This window comes from Phaseolus vulgaris, chromosome 4 (genome assembly GCF_000499845.2).
Source record: "Phaseolus vulgaris cultivar G19833 chromosome 4, P. vulgaris v2.0, whole genome shotgun sequence".
Lineage (NCBI taxonomy): Eukaryota > Viridiplantae > Streptophyta > Magnoliopsida > Fabales > Fabaceae > Phaseolus > Phaseolus vulgaris.
Genome location: NC_023756.2, coordinates 45,929,595 through 45,953,987, shown reverse-complemented (window position 1 = coordinate 45,953,987; position 24,393 = coordinate 45,929,595). Strand labels below are relative to the sequence as shown.

General features: G+C 33.8%; 4 protein-coding genes across 5 annotated transcripts; all 4 read left to right on the top strand.

The window, feature by feature from the left end:
- The first annotated feature begins 1,571 nt into the window (after positions 1 to 1,571).
- On the top strand, positions 1,572 to 8,678 carry LOC137837998 (26S proteasome non-ATPase regulatory subunit 13 homolog A-like). The gene is made up of 6 exons (XM_068647196.1): positions 1,572 to 1,835; positions 4,464 to 4,910; positions 6,240 to 6,320; positions 6,427 to 6,623; positions 6,726 to 6,825; positions 8,166 to 8,678. The coding sequence occupies exons 1-6, from the start codon at positions 1,686 to 1,688 to the stop codon at positions 8,349 to 8,351; spliced, it is 1,161 nt and encodes a 386-aa protein (XP_068503297.1). The 5' UTR covers positions 1,572 to 1,685; the 3' UTR covers positions 8,352 to 8,678.
- Positions 8,679 to 10,023: 1,345 nt separating this feature from the next.
- Positions 10,024 to 14,935, top strand: LOC137837997 (LEAF RUST 10 DISEASE-RESISTANCE LOCUS RECEPTOR-LIKE PROTEIN KINASE-like 2.5). Of its 2 annotated transcripts, none has more exons than XM_068647195.1 (3): positions 10,024 to 11,100; positions 12,922 to 12,957; positions 13,697 to 14,935. In XM_068647195.1, exons 1-3 carry the CDS (start codon positions 10,302 to 10,304, stop codon positions 14,779 to 14,781), a joined length of 1,920 nt encoding a protein of 639 aa, XP_068503296.1. In that variant the 5' UTR covers positions 10,024 to 10,301; the 3' UTR covers positions 14,782 to 14,935. The 2 variants fall into 2 exon arrangements, with proteins under 2 accessions (XP_068503296.1, XP_068503295.1); XM_068647194.1 differs by having other exon boundaries at positions 13,682 to 14,935.
- A 1,185-nt stretch (positions 14,936 to 16,120) lies between these two features.
- Positions 16,121 to 17,182, top strand: LOC137838906 (uncharacterized). Its single transcript, XM_068648116.1, has one exon. The coding sequence runs from the start codon at positions 16,121 to 16,123 to the stop codon at positions 17,180 to 17,182; it is 1,062 nt and encodes a 353-aa protein (XP_068504217.1).
- Positions 17,183 to 18,446: 1,264 nt separating this feature from the next.
- Positions 18,447 to 19,322, top strand: LOC137838905 (uncharacterized). The gene has a single exon (XM_068648115.1). It carries the CDS (start codon positions 18,447 to 18,449, stop codon positions 19,320 to 19,322), a length of 876 nt encoding a protein of 291 aa, XP_068504216.1.
- The last annotated feature ends 5,071 nt before the right edge of the window (positions 19,323 to 24,393 follow it).

The window sequence follows — 24,393 nt, the reverse complement described above, 5'->3', positions numbered from 1 at the left end:
TTAATTACTAATACTCATTAATTATGATTTTTCATAAAAATGGTTTCCAACAACATCATCTGCAATACGACGATAATTGTGGTATAATCACAACAAGATGTTTTCTTTTCCATGTTATATATTTGTCTTGGTCGTGAAAGCAGTTTAAACAATGATTTAAGTCACAATATCAAGCTTTAGGTGATTTACTCTTACATGGAAGTATTATTATCTTTATACCCAAACTACTATTAGCTTAAAACACCAACTACACTCATCAAAACCTCTCTTTGCATTGTCCATTATCCTCCTCACACGTTATGTTGAAAACTCTAATGTTTTGAAAATAAAAAGATATTTTAAAGAAAACAAAGTGAAAATTTATTTATTTTATAATCATTAAAAAAAATTATTTAAAATTTTATAGAAATTAAAAAACGATGATTTTTTTTTTCAAAAAGAAGAAAATTATAGCTTGGTAATTTTATTAGAAACTCATGTAAACCTACTCCACGTGCAGCCATTGTTACAAATAGAAATCAAATATGAAATATAGTATAAGAATAATGGGTAATAAAAAAAGTAAAAATATAAAATAATTTAACTTCAGATGCTCTTTTTCTTATTTTATTTTCAAATTTAAAACGAGATATTATTTTTTGAAACAGTTTTCCAAAAAATATCTAATTAAACAAATTTTTTTTATTTAAAACAGATAAAATAATTTTCAAAAGTAAACAAAATACTCACCCAACAATAAAATTATTAAATAAAAACCAATTTTAGAGACAAAAAATAATTAGTTGTGACTAAATTAGAAATCATTTTAGTGACTAAAAAAAATTATTGGTTTTTAAATTAGTTTCTATGATTGATAAATAGTTTTTAAATTGATATCTAATTAGTTATCAAGGTTTTAACTACCAATTATTTAGATCCTAAACTGAGATACTATTTATCAATAATATAAACTAATTTAAAAATCAATAATTATTTTTAGTCTAGTTACTATAACAACTAATTATTTTTTATCTTTAAAATTAATTTTTATTTAATGATTTTCTTGTAGTATTAATATGCATATTGTTAGTTTTTTTTTTTTCAAAATTCATTTTCTCGATTACTATTTTTAACAGGTTAATAAAGTAAAATCTCAAATTAAATTAATTTTACATGTAGAAAGACTCATTCAATTTATTTTTATTTGGATAATATAAAATTTCAACTTTTGTGTTATATTACATATATTGAACCTTTATTTATTTTTATTTATGATGAAGATGTTATCCAAATTAACTCTATTTATTTAGAATTGTAAAATATTTTCAAAAAATTATCATCAGAAACATCAATCACACCTATACAAATTTAAATAGACATCATCAAAGATAAATTTTGTCATTTATTTATTTGAATTGATGATTCAACAAAGTAAAAGAGTTTATTGATCCGATTTTGACACGATTTAGTTAATTTTAAATAAAAATAAAGGTTGATAATAATATATTTTATAAATAAAAATAATTGGCATATGCATCTATAAAAGTAAATTATGTTGTCAAATATAACAACAACTAATTATATTATAACATAATTGATTATATTGTAAAATACAATATATTTTATTATAACACCGAGAAGAAATAAGAGAGAGTACAAAGGTTCTCAATTTCGTAGTTTGGGGGTTTTCTCTGGTTTCAATCGCTATGGCTGCTCTGCAATACTTGGAATCGCTGCGCAATTCGCAACCTGAGTTGGCTGAATGGTACAATTCGCTTGCGGATCTGTATCAGAAGAAGCTATGGCATCAGCTCACCCTCAAACTCGAGCAGTTTGTCGCACTCGCTGTTTTTCAGGTTCCACTCTTCTTCTTTGCTCTCGAGCTGTACTGTATTTATGCTTGTTTTGTTTCGGAAATGGTTAGTTTAGGGTTTTAATTTGTTTGTTTTTATGTCATTGTTGGTGTGAGCTCGATTTGGGAGTTAGGGGAGGTGTAGTGAGAGAGTGATTGTGCTGCCGTTAGGGTTTTGTTGTGTTTGGAACGGTGGGAAACATGGGAACATTTTTTTCACTAGGATAGCGTTTGATTTTCGTTAGGGATCCGAAGATGTTGGGTGGGAAATGTGGACTGGGATGTTAAAGGATTGTAATTAGGTTTTTGCTGGGGATACATGTTTGGGCACCTGATTTGGAGTTGGGTTTTACGTTTTTAGTTATTTAGCTTTGGAGGGGAGTGATGAGTGAAGATTTTTAGCGACCTGGTATGTTATGGGATAAAGTGTGGAACATGTGTGATACGGTAACTAATAGAACACAAGATACTAGGAACTAAAGAGCTCGAAGAATCTCAAATTTCAGGAAGTTCTATAATATAAAGAACATCAAGACTTTCTTTATATATAGTTGTCTATCAAAAGCAAGAGAGCTTTCATTCATGTTCACACTAACTATTTATAGAGTTAGTTAACAAGTCGTTAGCTGTCATCAGCTAAACTAATTTTGTTATAACTACTAAAAATGCAGACTCTAACAATTTCCCCCTCTTAAGAAAATCCTTGTCCTGAACGATTATAAAAATGTGGAAATTTTTTGAGAAGATCAGAGTAATATTACCAAGTTGCATCTTCAGGACACTGATTTTTCTCTGCACCAGTACTTTGTCACTGCCTGTCCTCTCTTTTTGACAAAGGTTCTGTCATGAATGGCTTCTGGTTCCTTTACATCAGAAATATCAGTTATATGGCGAGGCAAAACTGAGGAATTTGTAGCATCACCAATGTATTTCTTTAACTGAGAAACAAGGAATAGATTGTGAATTTGAGAAGTTATGGGTAACTGTAACACTTAAGCCACTGCCCCGACCTTATCAATCACAGGAAAAGGACCATAGTACATAGGAGCCAGTTTCTCATTACTTCTAGTTGCTGCTGAGCCTTGTCTATAGGAATGAAGTTTCAAATAAACCAAATCTCGAACTTAACATCTCTCCCCTTTTTGTAAGACTTCTGTCTAATAACACCACAGTAGACTCACCACCAGGTAAATAGGGTAATGAAGTTGTTGGAAGGTTGGCCATACACAATCTCATGAGTGGCATCTATTGCTGTGTAATATGTGGTATTTTACCACGATTCTGCCAAAGGAATCCATTTAACCCATTGTTGAGGGTTTTATGACAGCATGCACCTTAAGTAAGTTTCTAAGCATTTATTCAAAACTTCAGTTTGACCATCTGTTTGTGGATAAGCACTAGAAAGCCTCAATGGTGTACACCTTGACATGGATCAGTTCTTGCCCGAATTTACTGATGATAACAGATCCCTGACACTAATTATAGATTCAGGAAAGCCATGCAATCTGAATACATTGTCTAAGAAGGATTGAGCCACTACGGGTGCAGTGTAAAGATGAGTGAGGGTTATAAAATGAGCAGCCTTACTAAGCCTGTCCACTACAACAAAAATGCATTGCTTACCCTGGGATTGGGGTAATTCTTCAATGAAGTCCATAGAAATATGTTGCTGGTTGGTAGTTGGAGATGGCTGTGAGTCTGTGACAGTTGCTGGGGTGGTTCTCTATAGTACAACTTTGGTGTGGTGGTTGCGAGAGATGGCTGTAATAGTTGCTGGGTGTTAGGGTAGTGCGGTGCTGATCCATCTCAGGTGCAGTGGTTTCTGGAGATGCCTGTGACAGTGCTTGGGTGGTTGTCCAGCTCCATGCGATTTTGCAACGTACTGTTGATGCTTTTCTTTTCTTTTGGTTTAAGGTTTTCTAACTAGTGGGGTGTTTCATTAATTCTTTTGGCTGTGGTTTGGGTCAGGCCAGGGCCCTATTTTTTAAAAATAGTTTTGGGGTTGGGTCATGCAGTCCAACCTGTATTCTATACTTTTAAAAGGTTTTCAATCTTTTTTAGACATGGTTTGGGTTGGGTTGCTTGGCCCAGACCATTTCTTTTGTTGTTTTAGGGTTTCAGATTTTTTTGGGGCTGGGTGTCATGACCCAACTCATTCATCTCTTTGTTCTTGACAGGCATTTTGCCATGGCCATTTCAGATGCCATGTCTGCCTTGCATTTTGTGGCTGCCACAACTCACCATAAAAACCAGCCACCCTATCGCCATTTTCTGGTGCCTGACTGATTTCTGCATACCGCTACCATGGCCACTATTTAACGACATTGGTTGTTAATTAACCCGAAGTAGAACTATCCTGACCACTTTATTGCCCAGTAATGCCTCTACTTAACTATTGCACATGTTTGATTCCATTATGTTAGTCATGTCACTCATTCTTGTACTCAACTATTAATTATTATGTTTGATTTCGTTTATTATGTTGTACAGTTTGTGGATATTGCTATTTCCTTTTGATTCTAATATAATATTTCTTTACTTTTTATTGAAAGAAATTCACTTTCTGGCATGTATTCTTATTATAGTTCATAGTTTCTTTTGTTTTATAATTGGTTATTGCAAAAAATTTCAGGCTGGTGATGCGTTGATTCAATTATATCACAATTTCATCACAGACTTTGAGACTAAAATCAACCTTCTGAAGCTTGCGCATTTTGCTGTTATAGTTTCTCGGCAGTATTCTGAAAAAGAAGCGGCAATTGGTTATCTTGGAGCAGTCATTGAGAAACTGCAAGCCACCAGAGAACAGCGCATAGAAGAACCTATCCTTTACATTAAGATGCAAATAGCAATATTCAAGCTTGAGCAAGGTGACCAGAAGGAAAGCAAGAAACTCCTAGAAGATGGTAAGACTACACTTGACAGCATGACGGATATTGATCCATCTGTATATGCCAATTATTACTGGGTATCATCTCAATTTCACAAGACCCGCCAAGAATTTGCAGAGTTCTACAAAAGTGCCCTTCTCTATTTGGCATACACATCAGTGGAGTCTCTCTCAGAATCATTTAAGCTGGTGTGTCATCACAATTGTTGCAAATCTACTTTTCTGTTGTCTCAATTTATGGCTATTTACTTAAAATGGTTACTTTTGAATAAATTTATGCTTTGTATTTCAAGGGGAGATAGAAAGCCAAAAAAATCCGCCATATAAATAGAGCGGTTGGAACAATGGCTTATGGCGGAAGTCATGGCTGACAATGTGTTTATATATACACACATACAAATTTAAAAAGTGACAAATATATTAAAAACAACATAAAACTAAAACTCATAACATTTATCTAAGTCTCAATGTCATGTGATTGTCATCACATAACAATAGGGCAATACTAAAGACACATTGACTCATTGCAAAACAAATCGTCATCCTCATCATCAAAAGAGGCATCTCCTTCATCTTCCTCTACTGACATTTCCAAATTAATATTTTGCAATCCTTTCGTCTAATTCTTCCTCCTCACTACTATTTTATCCAATTCTTCAACCAGAACTCCTTTCTAGTTTCAGAAGCTCCTCCTTTTCCTTTTATAGAAACTCCTTGAGATGATGTTCCATCTTGACCCTCTCCATTTTCAACTTGCTTCCTTTTGTTATCCATCAAGCTCCTTATCTACAAATAGTGGATGACGATGGGTGCCAAAACTTTTGGAATTAGACAACACTGGTTGTGACTATTGCATATATGGCAATTCTTTCTGAATTATGCAAATTGTATTTTCTCTCCAACAAAATCTGTAAGGGAGGGGAAGAAGGAAGATGACAATGATAAGGAGCTCCATAATTGGTGATACTTTCCAAAAGCATATGGCTAAGACTGTTTATTAATTTACAGTGTGTGATAATGACACATCCAATTGTTGGTATCAAGGAGTGATATTTATTCTCTTGAATCACATTTTTCTCCTATAGAGTTATATATATATGACACGGGAGCTCAAAGCTCATGGCAGCTGCAGTCCAATTTTATGTTGTCCCTGTGGTAATTAAAGCTAGTTGATGTGTCTAAGTCTAACTGTGCTTCATCTATGTAATATTTATATATTATGTGTTAAAATTTTAGCTTGTTTTACTTTTATTTTGCTGCTTCGTCCCGACATTGCAAATGTCATTGTGTCAACCTTAGAAAGATTAATGTGGAGGAGTTTGAAGATAAATTGATGCATTTTTCTTTAGTAAAATGGAAACTTTGTCAGAGGCTTATAAATACATTTAGGTGCACTGTGTTGTATAAGGGATGAGAAGAGGTTATAGCAGAGTTCATAGTAGTCTATATCTCATTTATGGTTTGTTTCTATTTCTCTGCAGATTTTATATGAATTAATGTGCTATTTTTTATTTTTAGGATTTAGCATTTGATTTGTCCCTCTCTGCCCTTCTTGGGGACAACATCTACAACTTTGGAGAGCTACTTGCCCATCCTATAGTGAGTAATTACACCAAAATATTTGGAACGCCTATTTTCTGAAATTTCTTTGTTTCATCTATCTTTTTACTATGTTGGTTCACACAGCCTATAATATGTTAAACAGATCAAGAGCCTTCTAGGGACAAAAGTGGAATGGCTTTACTACATTCTGCAGGTATTCAATTCTGGTGATTTAGTACGATATCAAGAATTGTGCCGGGTGCATAATGCTGCTTTAAGAGCCCAACCAGCACTGGTTCAAAATGAACAGAAGTTGTTGGAAAAAATCAACATTCTCTGCCTGATGGAGATTATATTCAGGTGTATAGTTAATTAGATTGCATTTTTGTCACCTGTTGAGGTGTATTTAATAACCTGTTTTTTTTTTCATTCCCAATTCAAACTGATTTCCATTTCTTGCAGTCGGCCTTCAGAAGATCGAACTATTCCCTTGAATGTAATTGCTGAGCGTACCAAACTTTCTATAGAAAATGTGGAACATCTCCTGATGAAGAGCTTATCTGTAAGTTGTGTTAGAAGTTATTAGGAAAACAATGTAGAAAATTTGTTTGATTTTCTTTGCAACCATTTAAAGTACTACACTTTCTTTCAACCCATGCATTTCTGTAAATGTGAAATAGCTTATGATGTTTTCTGTTTTCTTCTCATTTTTATTAGTGTATATTATTTTCTACCAAGGCTTGATCTATGATGGCAATTAATTAGTGTGATCATAGTGTTTTAAGCTTATATTCTGTTTGGGAATGGAGATACAAACTATAATCTAACTGGTATTTTATTAAGTTCTTGAGTCTCGAGCAGTTGACATGTCCCTACTCAGTTGAAGAATTATGTTGTGTTGATTATTGCTTATACAATATATAGTTGTTTATTGAGTTCTAGTTATTAACCGTGATACATAAGCAACACCTAATGATGTACTTTTGCCATGCTGAAAATGACCTACCATCTTGTGCCAGATTTGTCAAAGTGAGTGGTATGATCTGCCTGTTCAAACATCTTCAGAAGTGCTTTTGATGCTTGATTTCATTTAAGGCAAATTTCTTGCCTATTGGCAGTATTGCAATGCAAATAATCTGTTTTGACTTTGATTGTCTATTAGATAATTCTTTGTAGTTTTCATTGGCAATTAACTCTATTTTTATCACCTGAAAATTAACTACATCCATTACTAAGAAGTGGGTTAAAATGGGACAAGTGAATTGGTTGATTTTAAGAGTTTAATTGACATAAAGTGAAGAAGTGTATTTGGTTAAAATTTTGCAGAGCATTTGCATCTTTTACTAGGGTTTATAAATCTCGGGAATTTTGCACAGAATGCGTTATTTATCTGATGTTAGAACTTTGAGCCGATTATTTGCAATATTAAGTCCAAAGGGTTTGTCCTAGGTTCAAAGTTGAAATGCTTTTTTGGCTGTTTGGAATTGGTGTTGTGTTAACTTTTTAGTCTTGCTTTCATCTTGTCCTTTCATTACCTCCTGAAGCTTGCTTTAGACTTGGGATCTTTTTTCCCATTCAAACAAATATGTTGTTTTACTTGTATATCTACACCTTTTCTGTGATTAAGCAGAGGGTCTTATTGAATATTGTGGCTGTGGTTTTGAAATACTTACTTTGCTCCTTATCTTAATGTTTATTACAAGGAGTACAAAAGACAACTTCATTTTGAATGTATTTATTGCATTATGTACTTGTTTCAAAGAATTTTTAGTTGTCCATGAATTGTTCTAAGCAAAGCAATCGGAAGTTTCTTTAATTGAGAACTTTATTATTATCATATAGAGGTTTCGGCAAATAACGTTTTAAAATTTAGAGCTTGAAAGTAAATTTCTTTATTTGCAGGTTCATCTAATTGAGGGTATAATTGATCAAGTTGAGGGCACAGTGCACGTCTCCTGGGTGCAACCAAGAGTTTTGGGTATTCAACAGATCAAATCCTTAAGGGATAGACTTGACAGTTGGACAGGGAAAGTACACACTGCATTGTTATCCATCGAGGCAGAAACACCTGATCTAATCGGATCGTGATTTTTCTTTATTTGTTTTCTGCCATTGTAACAATTTCTTAGGTTAAAGAGAACACATCCTAAGGCGACAAAAGATGAGGAGACTTCCAAGTTACATGGAGCCTGGTTTGCCTGCTGCTTTCTGAGTCACTGCTGGCAAGAGCAGCCCCTTGTACTTGGCTTAGAAACTGTTGGTTCTGTGCTTGCAAACTTACAGACATGGTAACTCGTTTCCACCCAGGCTGTTTTTACGAATTAGTGTGATGACAGACTATGTATCTGGAATTTTCTTTGATACGACCATTTTTATTGACTTTTAGAAGTAATTTTCATTGAACAGTCCCAAGCATTCACGTTCTTTTGCCATTTTTCATCCACTCTGAATCTTTTCTGTTATTTGTGTGAGGCTGTTTTCTTGTAACAGCAATAAAATGATGAATTGACACGACTGGTGATAGAGATGCTAAATGTTTTAACACATTCTTGAACATACTTTTTTTCTTATAGGATAAAGTTTAATAGAAATTAAAGTTGTATGGATTCTTACTATCATAGTATGAAGAGTCTGTTTTAGTGTGTTACTAGCAATGCTCATGGAAACATTTGGTTGAACTCCTTTGCGGTCTGATTAAGGTCATTTGTATGAAAAAAGTATTTGTCAAAGAAAGAATGAATTCATAGAGGTTTTACTATTTCATTTCAAATACGATTATTACGTTGATAAGTCCAATCAGAAATATGAACCGTGTGAAAATATAAACTAAATCGATAGTAGAGAACGCAAATAGAGGAAATAAGAAAAAATTGTTGAAAGTGGGGCTTTTGAAGTAAAAAATTGTCTGCATCTAATTTATCACAAAAATTAAAAACATAAAATAGATTTTAAAAAAAATGCTGTTTGTCTGCATTTTTTTCTTTAGCTCCACAGAAATATAAATGAAAGTAGATACAAAAAATGCTATTTTGTAAAATCCTCTTAGGCTATCTTTGTATAATTAGAGTTTGGAGTAGAACATATATAAACGTGTATCAACCGAACTCCTATCAATAAAAGGTCAAAAGTAGTACAGTGATGATACGTTAACAGCATATACAGTGTCAAACATTCATTTCACATACCAAAAAATTAATATTTAATTATATTTAATTTATTTTTTAGTTAAAAATATTATTATATTATTACAATATAATGTCAAGGGTAAGTTTTTTTTATTTTTTTCAACAAAATCTTTTCCAACTTAATATACTCTAATTTCCTTGTCTCTAACTCAGAGTTGATTATATAGCTTCTTAGTAAAACGAGAAAAAAAAATTAGAAATGATAAAGAGGGGTTGGTAGAGAGTTTTAGTTTTTAGTTCTTTGCACAATTCATTTACTAGGTTTGTTTTGAGCAGTTTTACATCAAAGAAATTATTATTTTTGTACTAGAATTCAAAACTTAATTGGAATGAACATTTTTTCTTTTCCACATTCAATATGTATATATTTGATCTCTTTACTTATTTTCGTGGCTATTCTCTAATTAGCATTATAAATTTATCTTAATATCTCAAATAAACCTTTAATATTGACTTTTATAATCTAGATTAATCGGTGGAATTTAATTTTAAGATTTTGCATCTACATTTTACACTTTTTTTATATCTTTTATTTCAAAATTAAACAGAGTTTGTTCCCTAATTCTTTGAATGAGGGAGAGAGGAAGAGACCGAGTCGTGTTTGGGGAAAATTGAAATGTATTTTGTTGGGAGTGAAGAAAGTAAGAGGAAAGAAGAAGGTAGTTTCGTGGGAGGAGTGTGTTCATAAGTGCTTCTATAGCTTTCATTTATGAGTGTGAAGAAATTAAGAAGAAAGAAGAAAGTAAGAAGAAAGAAGGAGGTAGTTTCGTGGGAGGAGTGTGTGGATAATTGGTATGTATGGCGCTGTGAAGAACTGCTTCTTCTATACCTTTCATTTCTCTGAGAGAGGGAAATGAGAAGAACTACGATAATGAATGAGATCCACACCACACTCACCCTCTCTTTCTTCCTCTTCATCGCTTTCCCATACTCCCACTCTCAATCACCGCCACCGCCACCGCCTTGTGCTCCACAGTCATACATGTGCAGCATAAACGTTTCCGCCACCGCCATCCTGGATCCTTTCTGGGAACAGAGTCCAGCGTCTCAATGTAAAGGCGCCCACCCATCATCCCAGCTCATCTGCTATGATCCTTATAAATATGATCGTTATGAACATCAAAATTTGACGGTGAAGGATATCGACCACACCACTCACACCATGACACTGGTACCAACAGACACTGTCAAAGATGTTTGTTCTCCTGAATTTTTGAAGAATTACGAGAACTTGAACAGCACTCTGTTACAGTATTACGCTTCAGTGCACAACGTCACCGTATTCTTCCATGGTTGTCCTCTTGACATCCCGAAATTCCCTTCAAAACGCAAATGGACGTGCGGGGAGGATGGTGTGTATTATTTTGAGGAGGCATACAAGGAGGATGAGATGCTCGAGAAATACCCACTGCTTAAGCAGTGCAAGAGAAGTTTGAGGTTGCCCAGTGCGGCTCCTCTGAATCATTATGATGATAGTGATGATGGAGCTGGAGTTCTGCAACAAGCTTTGAATGATGGGTTTGAGGTCTACTATGATGTTCCTCAACATTGCACAAGATGCAACGAAAGTAACTGCGGGATGGATGGTTACGATGGACATGTAGTTTCATGCGAATACTATTGCCCAGATCAACACTGTTCTCCCAAAAGAAGTAAGTCTTGTATCTTCTCTATTCCTCTCATATCTTACATACAAAATCATGTTTTTAGCAACTCACTTCCCACTTTCATGCAACAATAAGCACAACAAATTGAGTGCAGTCTGGGAACACCTGCAATTGGACCAACCCACTCTTAAAACAATTCCTTTTCTTTCTTTTACAATGACTTATATCCTTCCTCCCACAGTTTCTTTCCACACCAACTCCCATAAAGCTTGGGTTTTCCTATTGTTCTACCTTCGCTTCATACACCCAAAAACCATAACACACTCCAATCACATCAATTTCACTTCGATTCTTGTTTATGAAAATAATTTAAAAGAGGTTTCTTTAATTAAAAATGATAAGAAAGAGTATTTTGCATACAATATTATTTTCTATGAATTACATGACACTAAAATAAACTTACTACACCTATCAAACAACTTAATTTAAATACTAATGTATATTTTTATAATGGATTGTCAAATTAATGTTTTTACGTGTCAAATATTTTTTTTTCTTTTACCATTTTCTATAAATTCTGGCATCAAAATTTAATTGTCGTAATTGATTTTCAATTTTATCCAATCTATAAATAAATATCTTTAGTTTTGATTTTGCTCAAGTTAATTCTTTTTTTTTAATCTTTTTTATAAATACACACCTCAAAATTTAGATTTACTGTAGTTGTTTCTTAAAGTATATATATTTTTTTTATAAATATACTTCTTTATAATAAATATTTTTTATTAAGATACTATTATTATTATTATTACTACTACCACGATTATTATTATTAGTATTTCACTCAAAGTTGTCAGAATATTATTTACAAAAAATTACTTACTTTTAAATACTAATTATAGAAAAATTAAAATTTTAGGTATTTATTAAGAAAAATAAGAATTTAAACATTAATTATAAAAAAATTAAAATTCAGAATATCTATTTATATATGGGATAAAGTTTAAGATAAATGAGGATACAAATTAAATTTTAGGATATTTTAATTAAAAAATAAAATTTAACACATTAATTATTATATATATTGCTAGCTTACACATATTTACTCAAAAAATAACTGGAAGGTTTCAGTTACTTTCCTTTGTTGACCAGACTTTGGTTGACTTCACATTTTTGCTCGTCTTGCTGTGTCTCTCTCTTGGTCCCTACAATTATTAGGTAGTTGCTTCTTTATGTTCTCACTTGACCCACTCAATAAGCAAATTAGCAATTACTAATTACTAATCACAACAAGGTGTTTTAAAAAATAATTAAAAACTTAATAAAACCATTATTAAATAAGAATTCAATTAAAAACATATAAATTTATAAAATATTTAAAAATTTAAATTAAGTCAAATAAATAGAAAAAATTAAAAATAGATAAGAAATAAAGTTAAATATTTAATTATTTGGTACAGTAAAAATATATAAAAGAATAAAAAATATTTTAAAAGTTATAAATTTGAATGATTTGACAAAGAAGTACGTCTCATCATCTTTAAAATTAATATTCCTTCTTTTCTCATTTAACAAAATTACATATATCACTCTCAATTTCTCGCAAATAATTCATTCATCATCTCTTCTTGATTATTTGTGTTATTTTCGTTTGACAATTGTGTTTTTCTTTTTTGTATTAAAATTGATTTTAAACTTTAGCGAAATATATTTAAATACGTTATTATAAAATATATTGTGTTTTTTATCCATTACAAATTTATCTTGAATTATTTTAAGTCCACATCAGTCGTCCACTCGAAATAATTCTTCAACGTAACACTCTAGGAATCCTTTGATTTCCTCTTTGCTCATCTACTTTTGCAGGCATATTGGAAAACAGGAAGAAGCTCATTATTTTAGGTAATAAATCTAAATTTTCTTTTATACTTTCCCATAATCCTACTTCCTTGAATATTCATGAAATATATATACTATTGTTTTGTGCTTCTATCTTATCTCTTCATGATTCTATGTAATAATCATGGAACATCACTTCAAGAAAAACATCAAATAAAAATTAATTTTATAAAAAATAAATAATTAGTTGTTATAGTAACTAAATTAAAGAACATTTTAGAAACTAAAAAAAATATTTCTAAATTAGTTTATATTATTGTTAAATAGTTTCTAAATTGATATCTAATTAGCAACCAAGATTTTAACTACCAATTATTTAGTTTCTAAATTTGGTAGCAAAAACCTTACTTGTTAATTAGATACCAATTTAGAAACCATTTGACAATAATAGAAACTAATTTAGAAACCAAAAAATTTTTAGTCTCTAAAATGATCTCTAATTTAGTCACTATAACAACTAATTATTTTTTTTATCACTAAAAATTAGCTTTCTTGTAGTGGATATACACAAAAAGTAGACATTGTTGTATAACTATTTTCAAATTTAAAGTGCTTAATAGTTTCCACAACATATTTGTTACTGATCTCTAATAAATTTTCTTAGAGTTGGAAAATTAAAGTTTGTTTAAATTTAAATTCACTATTCATAACTCTTCTTTATTTATATTTGAAGATAAAAGTAGATTAGAGAATGAAATGTCAACATTAATTTCTCATCTGCTAACAGGTGTTCTAGGTTCAGCAATTGCAGGAGTCTTAATATTAATTTCAATTTTATGTGCAAGATACAAGTCATCAACCTGGCTAGCGAGTTTTGGGCTGACTTCAAAATGTAATCAAAATATTGAAGCATTCCTTAAAATTGACGGCTCTCTGGCTCTAAAAAGATATAAATTATCACATTTAAAACAAATGACCAAGAACTTCAAAGAGAAGCTGGGACAAGGTGGTTTTGGTACTGTCTACAAAGGTAAGTTATTCAATGGTAGTCCTATTGCTGTAAAGATGTTGAGTGCATCGAAAGAAAATGGTGAAGAATTTATCAATGAGGTTGCTAGTATTAGTAGAACTTCTCACGTTAATGTGGTCTCGCTTCTTGGATTCTGTTTGGAAGGTCGCAACAGAGCTCTCATCTATGAATTTATGTCCAATGGTTCACTTGACAAATTCATTTATAGAAAAAGTTGTGAAGTAGTTCCACCTTTGAGTTGGGATATTATATATCAAATTGCAAGGGACATAGCTCAAGGGTTAGAATACTTACACAAGGGATGCAATACTCGAATTATTCACTTTGACATAAAACCACATAACATTCTTTTGGATGAGAATTTTTATGCAAAGATATCGGATTTTGGATTGGCAAAACTGTGTCCTAGGAATGAAAGTATTGTTTCCTTGTCAGATGCTAGAGGAACAATGGGGTATGTAGCTCCAGAAATGTGGAGTAGAAATCTTGGAAGAGCTTCACATAAGTCTGATGTTTATAGTTATGGAATGATGCTGTTAGAGATGGTGGGAGGAAGGAAGAACATTAATGCCGAAGCTAGTCGTACAAGTGAGATATACTTCCCGCACTGGGCATACAATAAGCTTGAGTTGGACAATGATTTGGTACCAAATATGGTGATGACAACAGAAGAAAATAAGATTGCAAAGAGGTTGGCCATAGTGGGCTTATGGTGCACTCAAACATTTCCTAATGACAGACCAACAATGAGCAACGTGATAAATATGTTGGAAGACACCGTGGATTCTCTACAAATCCCACCCAAACCTTTGCTTTCTTCTCCCACTAGATCAGTTCCAAAATACTCTATTTCCTGAAATTAAGTATACTGCATATCTTTTAAATTTTCCAATTTATGCTGTAAAATGAATCGTTCTACATAATTGTTGGTTATTTCCAGTCATCTACAATGTCATGTAATAGTTATAAAAGAATGTAAAAGCTAGCTACAATTGACCTGAGTTAGATAAATATTTTGTAATGAACAATTAAAATGACTAACTCTAATGTCAAGTGACATATTTATATCACTTTAAATGATGATAAGCTTTTAGTAGATGCTTGTTGGTTTATGGATTCACGACTTAAAGAGAAGGAAGAAGTAAAAACATAATGTGTGAATTCTATTTCTCTTTCTTGAGTTTAATCCTATTATAGCGGGGGAGGACTATGAGGAGATGCTGATGAGAATCTTGAGGAGTTCTCTATCCAAATATATATATATAGACATGATAACAAGTTGATTCATATTATTATGACAGAGGATTAGTCATGTTTTCTCTCTCTTTTGTAATAAAAAATCAATGTTTTTTTTCCCTTTCTATTAAGTGCATTAGATCTAGCTCTTACTTGTCACATATAACCGTTTTTCTTTTTAATAAATAATGCGGTTTTTCTTTGCAAATATTTACAGTTTGAGATAATTTGGGGTACTCTTACGCATTTGTTTTTGTTTGTGCGACACATTTTATTTAGAATCCACTATTGGTATGATGTAGATTATTAAATAAAAATTAATTTTAAATAAAAAAAAGTAATTAATTATTATATTAATTAAATTAGATATTATTTTAAAAAAATATTGGTAACTAAATAAATACTAATTTAAAAACTTATTAATAATAAAAACTAATTTAGATATCAATAATTTTTTATCTTTAAAATAGTATTTAATTTAATTAATATAAAAATTAATTATATTTTTTCTTTAAAATTAGATTTTATTTTTAAAAAAAAAGTACACAATTTTAAAAAATTTAACTTTTATTTAATGATTTTTTGATATATTATATCAAGTAACGTATTTATATGAATTTAAACTATGATAAACTGGTTGATGGATTCTTGAAGAGAAGGACTATGAGGAGATGCTCTCGAGGGCAGTAGAGGAAGAGTAATTTTTTTTTGATAAAAAATAAATTTAATAAAAAGAGGAGCACAAGGGTTGAGGGATAAAAAAACCCTAAACCATGACCCATGATATAGTTTCAGGCATCTTGGGACAATGCAGAACATATGGAGGAAACCCCATGAAGATCCTATGAAGTTGCCAACAAAGAACAAGATACAGATATAGTTGAAAAGTGAAAGTTGTCATCGATCAGAAATAACAAGATATGATGTAATTCCAACTAAATACTTATATGAAAAAACACAATGAGAGGTCGAACGGAGAGGTTCAGGGAGGAAAGGTGGAAGGAGGGTCAGGCTAGTAATGGTAATCACACTACGTTCTTCTTTTCAAATTTTCCTGGTAGTCACGGGGAATATGATATGACTAAGATTTTTCAGAGGTGGGCAAGGGTGAAAGATATATTCATATCAAGAAGACTGAATAGGTGGGGAAGAAGATTTGGGTTTGTGAGATTTTTTGATGTTGAAAATGCAGCTAGGCTGGAGAAGAAGTTGGATTCGATCCGTATTGGCAATATGAAACTCTTTGTTAATATACCAAGATATAGAAGAGACGGGTTTGAGGAGAAAGGAAGACACAATAGTGAGAGGAGGAATTTTATTGCCTCTAACCCAGTGAAGAACAGAAGTAAGGCGGTATGGAAGGAGAAGAAAGCTATGGAGGAAGGGAGGTTTCAGAGAGGAAAACACTCATACGCAAATGCTGTAAGGAAAACTTCACTTGGACCATGGAAAGGCCCAACGGTTGAAACTAAGATACAAGTCCATCAATGGATGATAAGCAGTGTCGTTGGTCATATGTCTCAAGATTTCACCTTTGACTTATTGTGTGAGGAATTTATTAAAGGGATGAAAATGATCAAGCTAAGGTACTTGGGTGATAACTCGGTTCTGTTAACGCCTAAGGAAGAAAGAATGGATGACTTAATTCAGCTAAATAAAGAGTGGTTCGAAAGCATCCTTGAGTCCATTGAACCCTGGTCGGAGTCATATGTACCAAGCCATAAAATTGTGTGGGTGAGATGTTTTGGTATTCCTTTGCCTTTGTGGAATAAGGACTGTTTCTCGAAAGTGGTAGGGGAAGAAGTCGAACTCGTATATGTAGATGAGGTGTGGAGCAACCTCGAGTTTGCAAGGCTCCAGGTCCGTGTGCCTAATACCAGTGTTGTAAGAATATCAAAAGGTTTTTGGGTCAATGGGAGAGATACAATATCAGTATATTGGAGGAAACACCTAGTAATGGGGATGCTATTTGTCGATGCACCTACAATCATTATCTGTCGTCCGAGAGTGTTTCAACAATAGAGTCTTTTGTCGAAGAGATTGTGTTGTCTATGAGGAGCAATGATGCCGATGGGAGGTGCGGAGAAGGGGAGCCACGGTGGGCATCGGAGTTCGAGGGAGAGGAAAAAGGGAGGTCATGGGAGGGAAAGGAAAGGTCAAAGCAGGAGTCAAACGGTCACTTTTTAGAGGAATGTTCCGGGTATAGGAATGATAAACAGATGAAAAGTGGACCTCCTTATAAAAAAAAGGTAAAACGTGTGCAGACGATATCTAAAGGTGGGGCAGGCTTTTCGGGTCTGCAACAGGTCAACTTTGCATGCCCAGAGATCCAAAGTGCAGTGCAAAACCTAGTTGAAGTAGTTGGGGCCTTGGGTGCGATTAGTGTTAGGCCCAATATGGACAAGGCCCAAACGCCAATTCCTGGAGCCCATTCCAATGACGAAAGGTGTGGAGCAGAATATTCCGAAGATCTCGAACCACAGGGAAGCAACATGAGTAAGGGCGGCAGAAGGGAACCATGTGCAAGAAGAAAAATCCCAATGGAGGGGGAGGTAGCGGTTGGACTGCAAAACAATCTTGATGGGTGCCATGGTGTTCTTAATTCAACACATATGAAAGAGGGACCACAGACAAGTATCATCAATCGCAATGACCGTGTTAATGTGGGAATTGAGGATGCGAAAGGGCATGGACTGGGAGCCAATTCGAGTGAAGTTGAAGACGCACTGAGGGGGGGAAGCTATAGAACTCCATCACAGGTCTGCAAGTTACGATCGATGTGGGAAATGGGGGAAACAAGTAGGCGACAATGGAGATCTAAAGGGGGAGCAGGGGCGGTGCACTACGGGAATAGCTCGTCATCGACGGTATGTATGAATCTTAAAGATGTATCCGATAGTGAAATTTTGAAATGTAATAACCGTATTAGGATGGAAGAGAAATCAGATGAGACAATCGTACTGTGGGAAGCGGGGAAACGACTTGGAATGGAATGCTTAGAGGAACAGGATGCGTTGGTTACTGAATTTAAACGTATGGAGGAAAGGGATCTTCAAATTGTAAAGAAATCTGAGGAGGGGCATACTAATGGCTGTTTATGATTATTCTCAGCCTGAATATAAGAGGTTTAGGGGGGGACTAAAGCTAGCTATATCAAACAATTAATTACAAAGATACATTTAGCTATGTTAATCAGGTAGTCGGCAAGGGCTTTATAGTTATCTTTGGGCAGCATCTAAAGTCGAAAACAAATTGTGTTGTAGTCAATATTTACGCTGCTTGTAACATGGTTGATAAAGTTGCCTTATGGGAGGAATTGACAAGTATAAAATCTTCTTATCAAGATAAGGTTTGGGGGTTATGTGGTGATTTTAATGCTGTAAGAAGTGAAGGTGAGAGGAAAGGTATTAGGGGAGGTAGCAGTAAAAAAAGTGAAATTATTGGCTTCAACAGTTTCATTGAGAGGAATCTACTTTTCGAAATACCAATTGTTGGAAAGAAGTACACTTGGTACAAAGCAAATGGATCAGCCAAGAGCAGACTTGATAGAATTTTTGTGTCGGAGGAATGGCTTCAAAAATGGCCAGAGTGCAAACAATACGTCCAACCGAGGGTGGTGTCAGATCATTGTGCGATTGTGGTTAAATCTGTGTTGAAAGATTGGGGTCCTAGCCCGTTTAGGACTATTGATGCGTGGCAGATGGAGCCTGGGTTCAAGGAGATGGTGAAGGAAAAATGGTGCTCTTATACCGTGCAGGGAAATAGCTTGACCAAAATCAAAGATAAGCTCAAAATTCTGAAGGCCGATCTCAGAGTTTGGAACAGGGAGGTGTTTGGATGTTTGAATACCAATAGGAAGAGGCTGTTAAAGGAAATAGAAGATTTAGACGTCCAAGATAATGTTTTGGATCTTGATGAATGTGATAAGAGGTTGAGAATGGAGCTTATAAGCCATTTGAGGGAGGTTGATAAAAAGTTGGAGTCCCTATCCAGGCAAAAAGCCAGAGCAAATTGGGCTAAGTATGGGGACATCAACTCCAAATACTTTCATTCTGTTATAAGATGGAGGCGGATGAGAAACTCGGTCAAAGGGGTTATGGTAGGTAGTACGTGGTGTGAGGATCCTCTTGTTGTTAGAAGGGAAGCAAAATCTTTGTTTTAAGAGAGGTTTAAGGCGTCACATAAGGTTGCGGTTACATTGGGTGTGTTTCCTTTTAAAACTCTACCTGTGGAGGTTAGTTTAAGCATGATTGCTGATGTTACGGAGGAAGAAGTGAAGGAAGCAGTGTGGCAATGTGAGGGCTCTAAGAGTCCAGGACCGGACGGTTTCAACTTTAACTTCATAAAGTTTAACTGGGACACGCTTAAGGATAACATCATGGAAGCAGTCCTATGTTTTCAGGAGATGGGGTGCTTCCCAAAGGGGTGTAATGCGTCTTTTATAACCTTGGTACCAAAAATCAGAGATCCAACAAGCCTAGATCAGTATAGACCTATTTCACTAGTAGGTGCTATATACAAAATTGTTACCAAGGTGTTATCTTGTCGAATCAAGAAAGTACTCCCATTGGTCATTGACGACACTCAGTCAGCGTTCTTGAAGGACAGAGGAATGCTCGAAAGTGTCTTGGTTGCTAATGAGGTTGTTGAGGAGATAAGGAGGCACAAGAAAAGTGGGTTATGTTTAAAGGTGGATTATGAGAAAGCGTACGACTCGGTAAAGTGGAATTTTTTATATGATATGCTACACAAGTTGGGCTTCCATAACAAATGGATTGAGTGGGTTAGGGGTTGCTTAGAGTCTGCTTTTGTGTCAGTTCTTGTTAATGGGAGTCCTACGTGTTAAACAAGATGCTTTGATGTCTCCAAAACCAAGAGGAAAGCTTCAAGACCTTGCTGCTGAGTGTGTGTGTGTTGTCTAGTTGTTTGAAACTTGTTAATTCACTCCTTAAGATGATCCAAGTTCATTTGAATCTTTAACCTTTTGAAAAGATGTGTTTTCTAAAAAGCTGTCAAAAATTCAACAAGTTGTTTTACCTAACAAAAGGTTGTTTTACCTTAGCTGTTTTTGAAAAACTTGGTTGACTTTGCTGTCAAACCAAAACAATCGATTGTTTCGACAAAACAACCGATTGTTTTCCTGAAAACCTTAACAGAATTCTGTTAAGCGGTTTTAATATGTTTTAAATGATCCTAACTAACTTGGCTCCTTTATTAAATGTTTTTGACCACTTGGTGGGTCTATATAAAGGTGGTTTTACGCTCCTAATCTTAAAGTAACAGAAAGAGTTTATCAAAACAGTTTTTCCAAGATTTGAAAGAGCTTTGGATCATTCTTAAGTGTGTGGAATAGGATTAGGTTGTAATTCTGATCTTTAAGCTTTGTAATACCCAGGTGTATTCTATTCCTTTCTTCCTTGATTACTGTATTTCTGTAATTGTGTTGCCAAGGAGTATTGTGTGTTCTTGAGGGGTTCAAGATCAACATTCTTGGTGTGGTTTGCCAAAGGTAGTGTGTTTCTTGAGGGGTTCAAGGTCACTACTTTGGTGTATGGTGTTTGTAATCTGGTTTTGATTGCATAGTGGAATACCCAGTGGTTTCTGGGGACTGGATGTAGCTCTTGGTGTAAGAGTGAACCAATATAAATTGCTTGCGTGCTTATCTCTTACCCTTAACTCTTTAAATTCTGTTTTTAAGTTGTTTTTATAAACTGCTGATAAAAACAACCGATTGTTTCGAAGAAACAACCGATTGTTTTTCTGATATCATCTTGAAACAGTTTTGGTTCTTTGTTTCTTTGATTTCTTTCTCTGTAATTCAGCATTGATTTTCATTATACCTTCAAAGTTTGCGAAAATCCCTCTTAAACAATTCACCCCCCTCTCGTTTAAGGCCATATATTCTAACAATTGGTATCAGAGCTTGGTTCTTGAAAGATATTCAAGTTTTGATCCTAAATCTTTTTTAAATGGCTGAAAAGTTTTCTTTTGGGGAAGGTGCCTGTTTAAGCAAACCACCTTTGTTCTGTGGTATGAAATATGAATTGTGGTGCATAAGAATGAAATTCTTTGTTGAATCTATAGATAGAAAAATCTGGAATGTTATTACAAATAACTATCTCATGGCTATATCTGAAAATGTTTTTTTTTCTGGAAGAGAACATCTTGATTGTGTAGCTATGAACATCATTGTATCTGCACTTGATTCTAATGAATCGCTCAAGGTTTTAGAATGTAGTTCTGCCAAAGAAATGTGGAATACCCTTGAACAGTATCACAAGAATCCAAGAAGTGCCTTGATGGACAAAGAAGAATCTTTTGTTGAATCTTTCTCTTCAGAATCCAGAAAAGAGGTTTGTCTTATGACAAAAGAAGAATTTGGATCAAGTCAATCTGCTGGGAACAAAAACTATCAATACTCAAGTGATGAGAGTGAAGAGGAAACATTTAGGTTGTTGTTTAAGAAATTCAGCAAGTCCCTAAAGAAGAGAAACAACAAAAGTGACTCATTCAACAGGTATGATAACAAGAAACCTACTGAGTTTAACACTAACAAATATACATGCTTGGGATGTGGTGAACAGGGTCATATTAAAACTGAATGTCCCAATAAAAAGAGGAAAAACTTCAAGAAGCATGAGAAGAAAGGAAAATCAAGAAGAGCTTATAATGATGACTCATCAAGCTCCTCTTCAAGTGATGAAGAAGAAGCAATCTTATGTCAAATGACAAGACAAGAAAGTGACACAAGCAGTGTAAGTTCAAGCTCTTCCATTAATGTTGAAAACTATAGCCAACTTCTTGAGGCCTTCAATGAGACTCATGAAGAAGCTAATAGGTTGGCCCTTTTGAATAAACGGTTGAAAGATTTGAACAACTCATTGGAAAATAGAGTCAAGATCTTGGAAGAAGAGTTGAACAATTCAAAAACTGATTTTAAAAATTTGGAAATGATTTACCAAAACTCTTCTTATAAGTGTGTTGATTCAAGTTTTTGTGAAAATTGTGAATCTCTTCAAAAGAAGGTTCAATATCTTTTGAAAACCATGGACAAGTTTTCCAAAGGCCAATCCAATCTTGAAACTGTTCTTGCTTCTCAAAAATGTGTTTTTGGCAAGGCTGGGTTGGGGTTGGGTTTAATCCAAACAGCAAGAACAAATCTGTTTCAAAACCCTTTTCAAGTTTCTTTGAAAAACAACCTGTTGTTTTATCGAAACAACTAGTTGAAATTTGTCATTACTGCATGAAAAGGGGCCACACTATTAGATTCTGCAGAGTAAGAAGGTTTTCTGTTCCTAAAGGTATTTTGAAATGGGTTCCTAAGGTTTCTAAGGTTCTTAAGACTCCTACTAACATCATAGGACCCAAATTCATAAGGGGACCAAATCTTGCTTCTTAATCTTTTCTTGTAGGGATCTTTGGCAGCCAAGAATCATCTTTGGACTTGAAGAATGACTGCTAAAAGGAAAAGATTCTTTATGGACTTCCAATTACTGTTGAGTACAAATCCCTAAACCCTAAACCCTAAACCCTCTTTGGACTTGAAGAATGACTGCTAAAGGGAAAAGATTCTTTATGGACTTCCAATTACTGTTGAGTACAAATCCTAGTTTTCTTGAATGCCAAGAGAAGTTACTTGATTATGGACAATGACTCATTGAAAGAACTACATTGTCAAAAGGATAAGACTTTCCTTGTTTTTATTTTCTTCTCTTGAATTTTTCTTTAATTCTGTAGTATGAAAAATATTGATTGATTTCTTTATCTTTCATCTATGTAATGTGAATACGAAGTCTATCCTTCTGATTCATCTTTACCTGTCAATTCTGAATATGTGAAATGCTTAAATTGCTGTCACAGAAAAACAACCGATTGTTTTCACGAAACAACCGATTGTTTTTCCTCTAGCACCTTTGTATACTGCTGCCAAGTTTGCTTATGCATGATTAAACTATTTCTCTTTTTTAAATCTTGCTTTTGGACAAATATACATTGAGTGTGCCTCGAAATCTGATAATAAAAGATTATATCTACTTGTTTTCTTGAAAGCTCTATGACATGTTCTATTCTTGAAATGTTGATAGCTGTCGTTTTGCTGTCAAATTAATATGATTCTAGCGTAGACTTGTCTAACACTAGAGAGATAATAGTATAATTGTGGACAAATGTCCCCAAGTCGTCTCCCAACGAATCCAATAGTAAAATCAATTGATCAGGGTTTAAAATCTATCTGCAAGCAATAAAAGTTAGCAATAACAATAAAGATGAAAAAGGGGGTTTGAGATAGTTGTGCAAAAAATATAAAAGAAATTAAAATAGCAAATAAAAAGCGGTTGATCCCAAGTTCTTCCACCATTGAATTCTTCACAGGTTCTCTAAAGATTAATCTTTTCTCAATCCTCCAACAGAGCTAAACCAGATTGAACATGCGCCGATCTGATTCAACTGAAACTCACTAGTAAAGCATGCGTCTACTAGTTTAATCAATACCCACTTTGTTCCATGCGTATACTCCATGGGAATGCTTACCTCCTCTCCCTTGAATCATGCGCCCAAGAAATTAATTAGAACAATGCGAACTAACTAAGAAACCAAAGTTTAAGATAAGGAAGACTCTCAATCATGCGTTCAAGTACAACCTCTCACAAAAACCAGTTTTCCAGGAGATTAGACAATAAAAACAACTGCTATAGAGAATTAAAAATCGAAACTTTTATTGGAACAAAACCTCAGAACTCAATGGGGAATTACAAAAGAACCAACCAAAAAGGTTTAGCCTTCCATGCGGAGGCAAAACAAAAGAATTACTAAGAAGAAAATAAGCTAAGAAAACCCTATGAAGCTCTCCCTTTTTCTCCTTGATGCTTGTGTCCTTTTATAGGCTTTTCTGCTCCAAGGATCTTGAGAGAATATTGTAGTTTATATTTTGTTAACCGTTTCCAAGTTTCTATCTTTCCATAATTCTTTTTATTTTGCAGAAGATTTGCTTCCAATTCTGTTTCTAGAATCTTGTAGCTTTTATTTTCTCTTTCTTCTTCTCCTCATAATATTTTTTCTGTTTTGGTTCAAGAAGCAACTTGGACTTTTGCATATTTGGTCCATTCACAAAGGTAGATGCTTCCTCCGGATAATTTACTCTAAAAACACAAAATTAACAATAATAATAGTTAAGGCCCAAATAAACCCAATTATAAGAATATTAATTAAAACAATGGATTTATTTATTATTATAG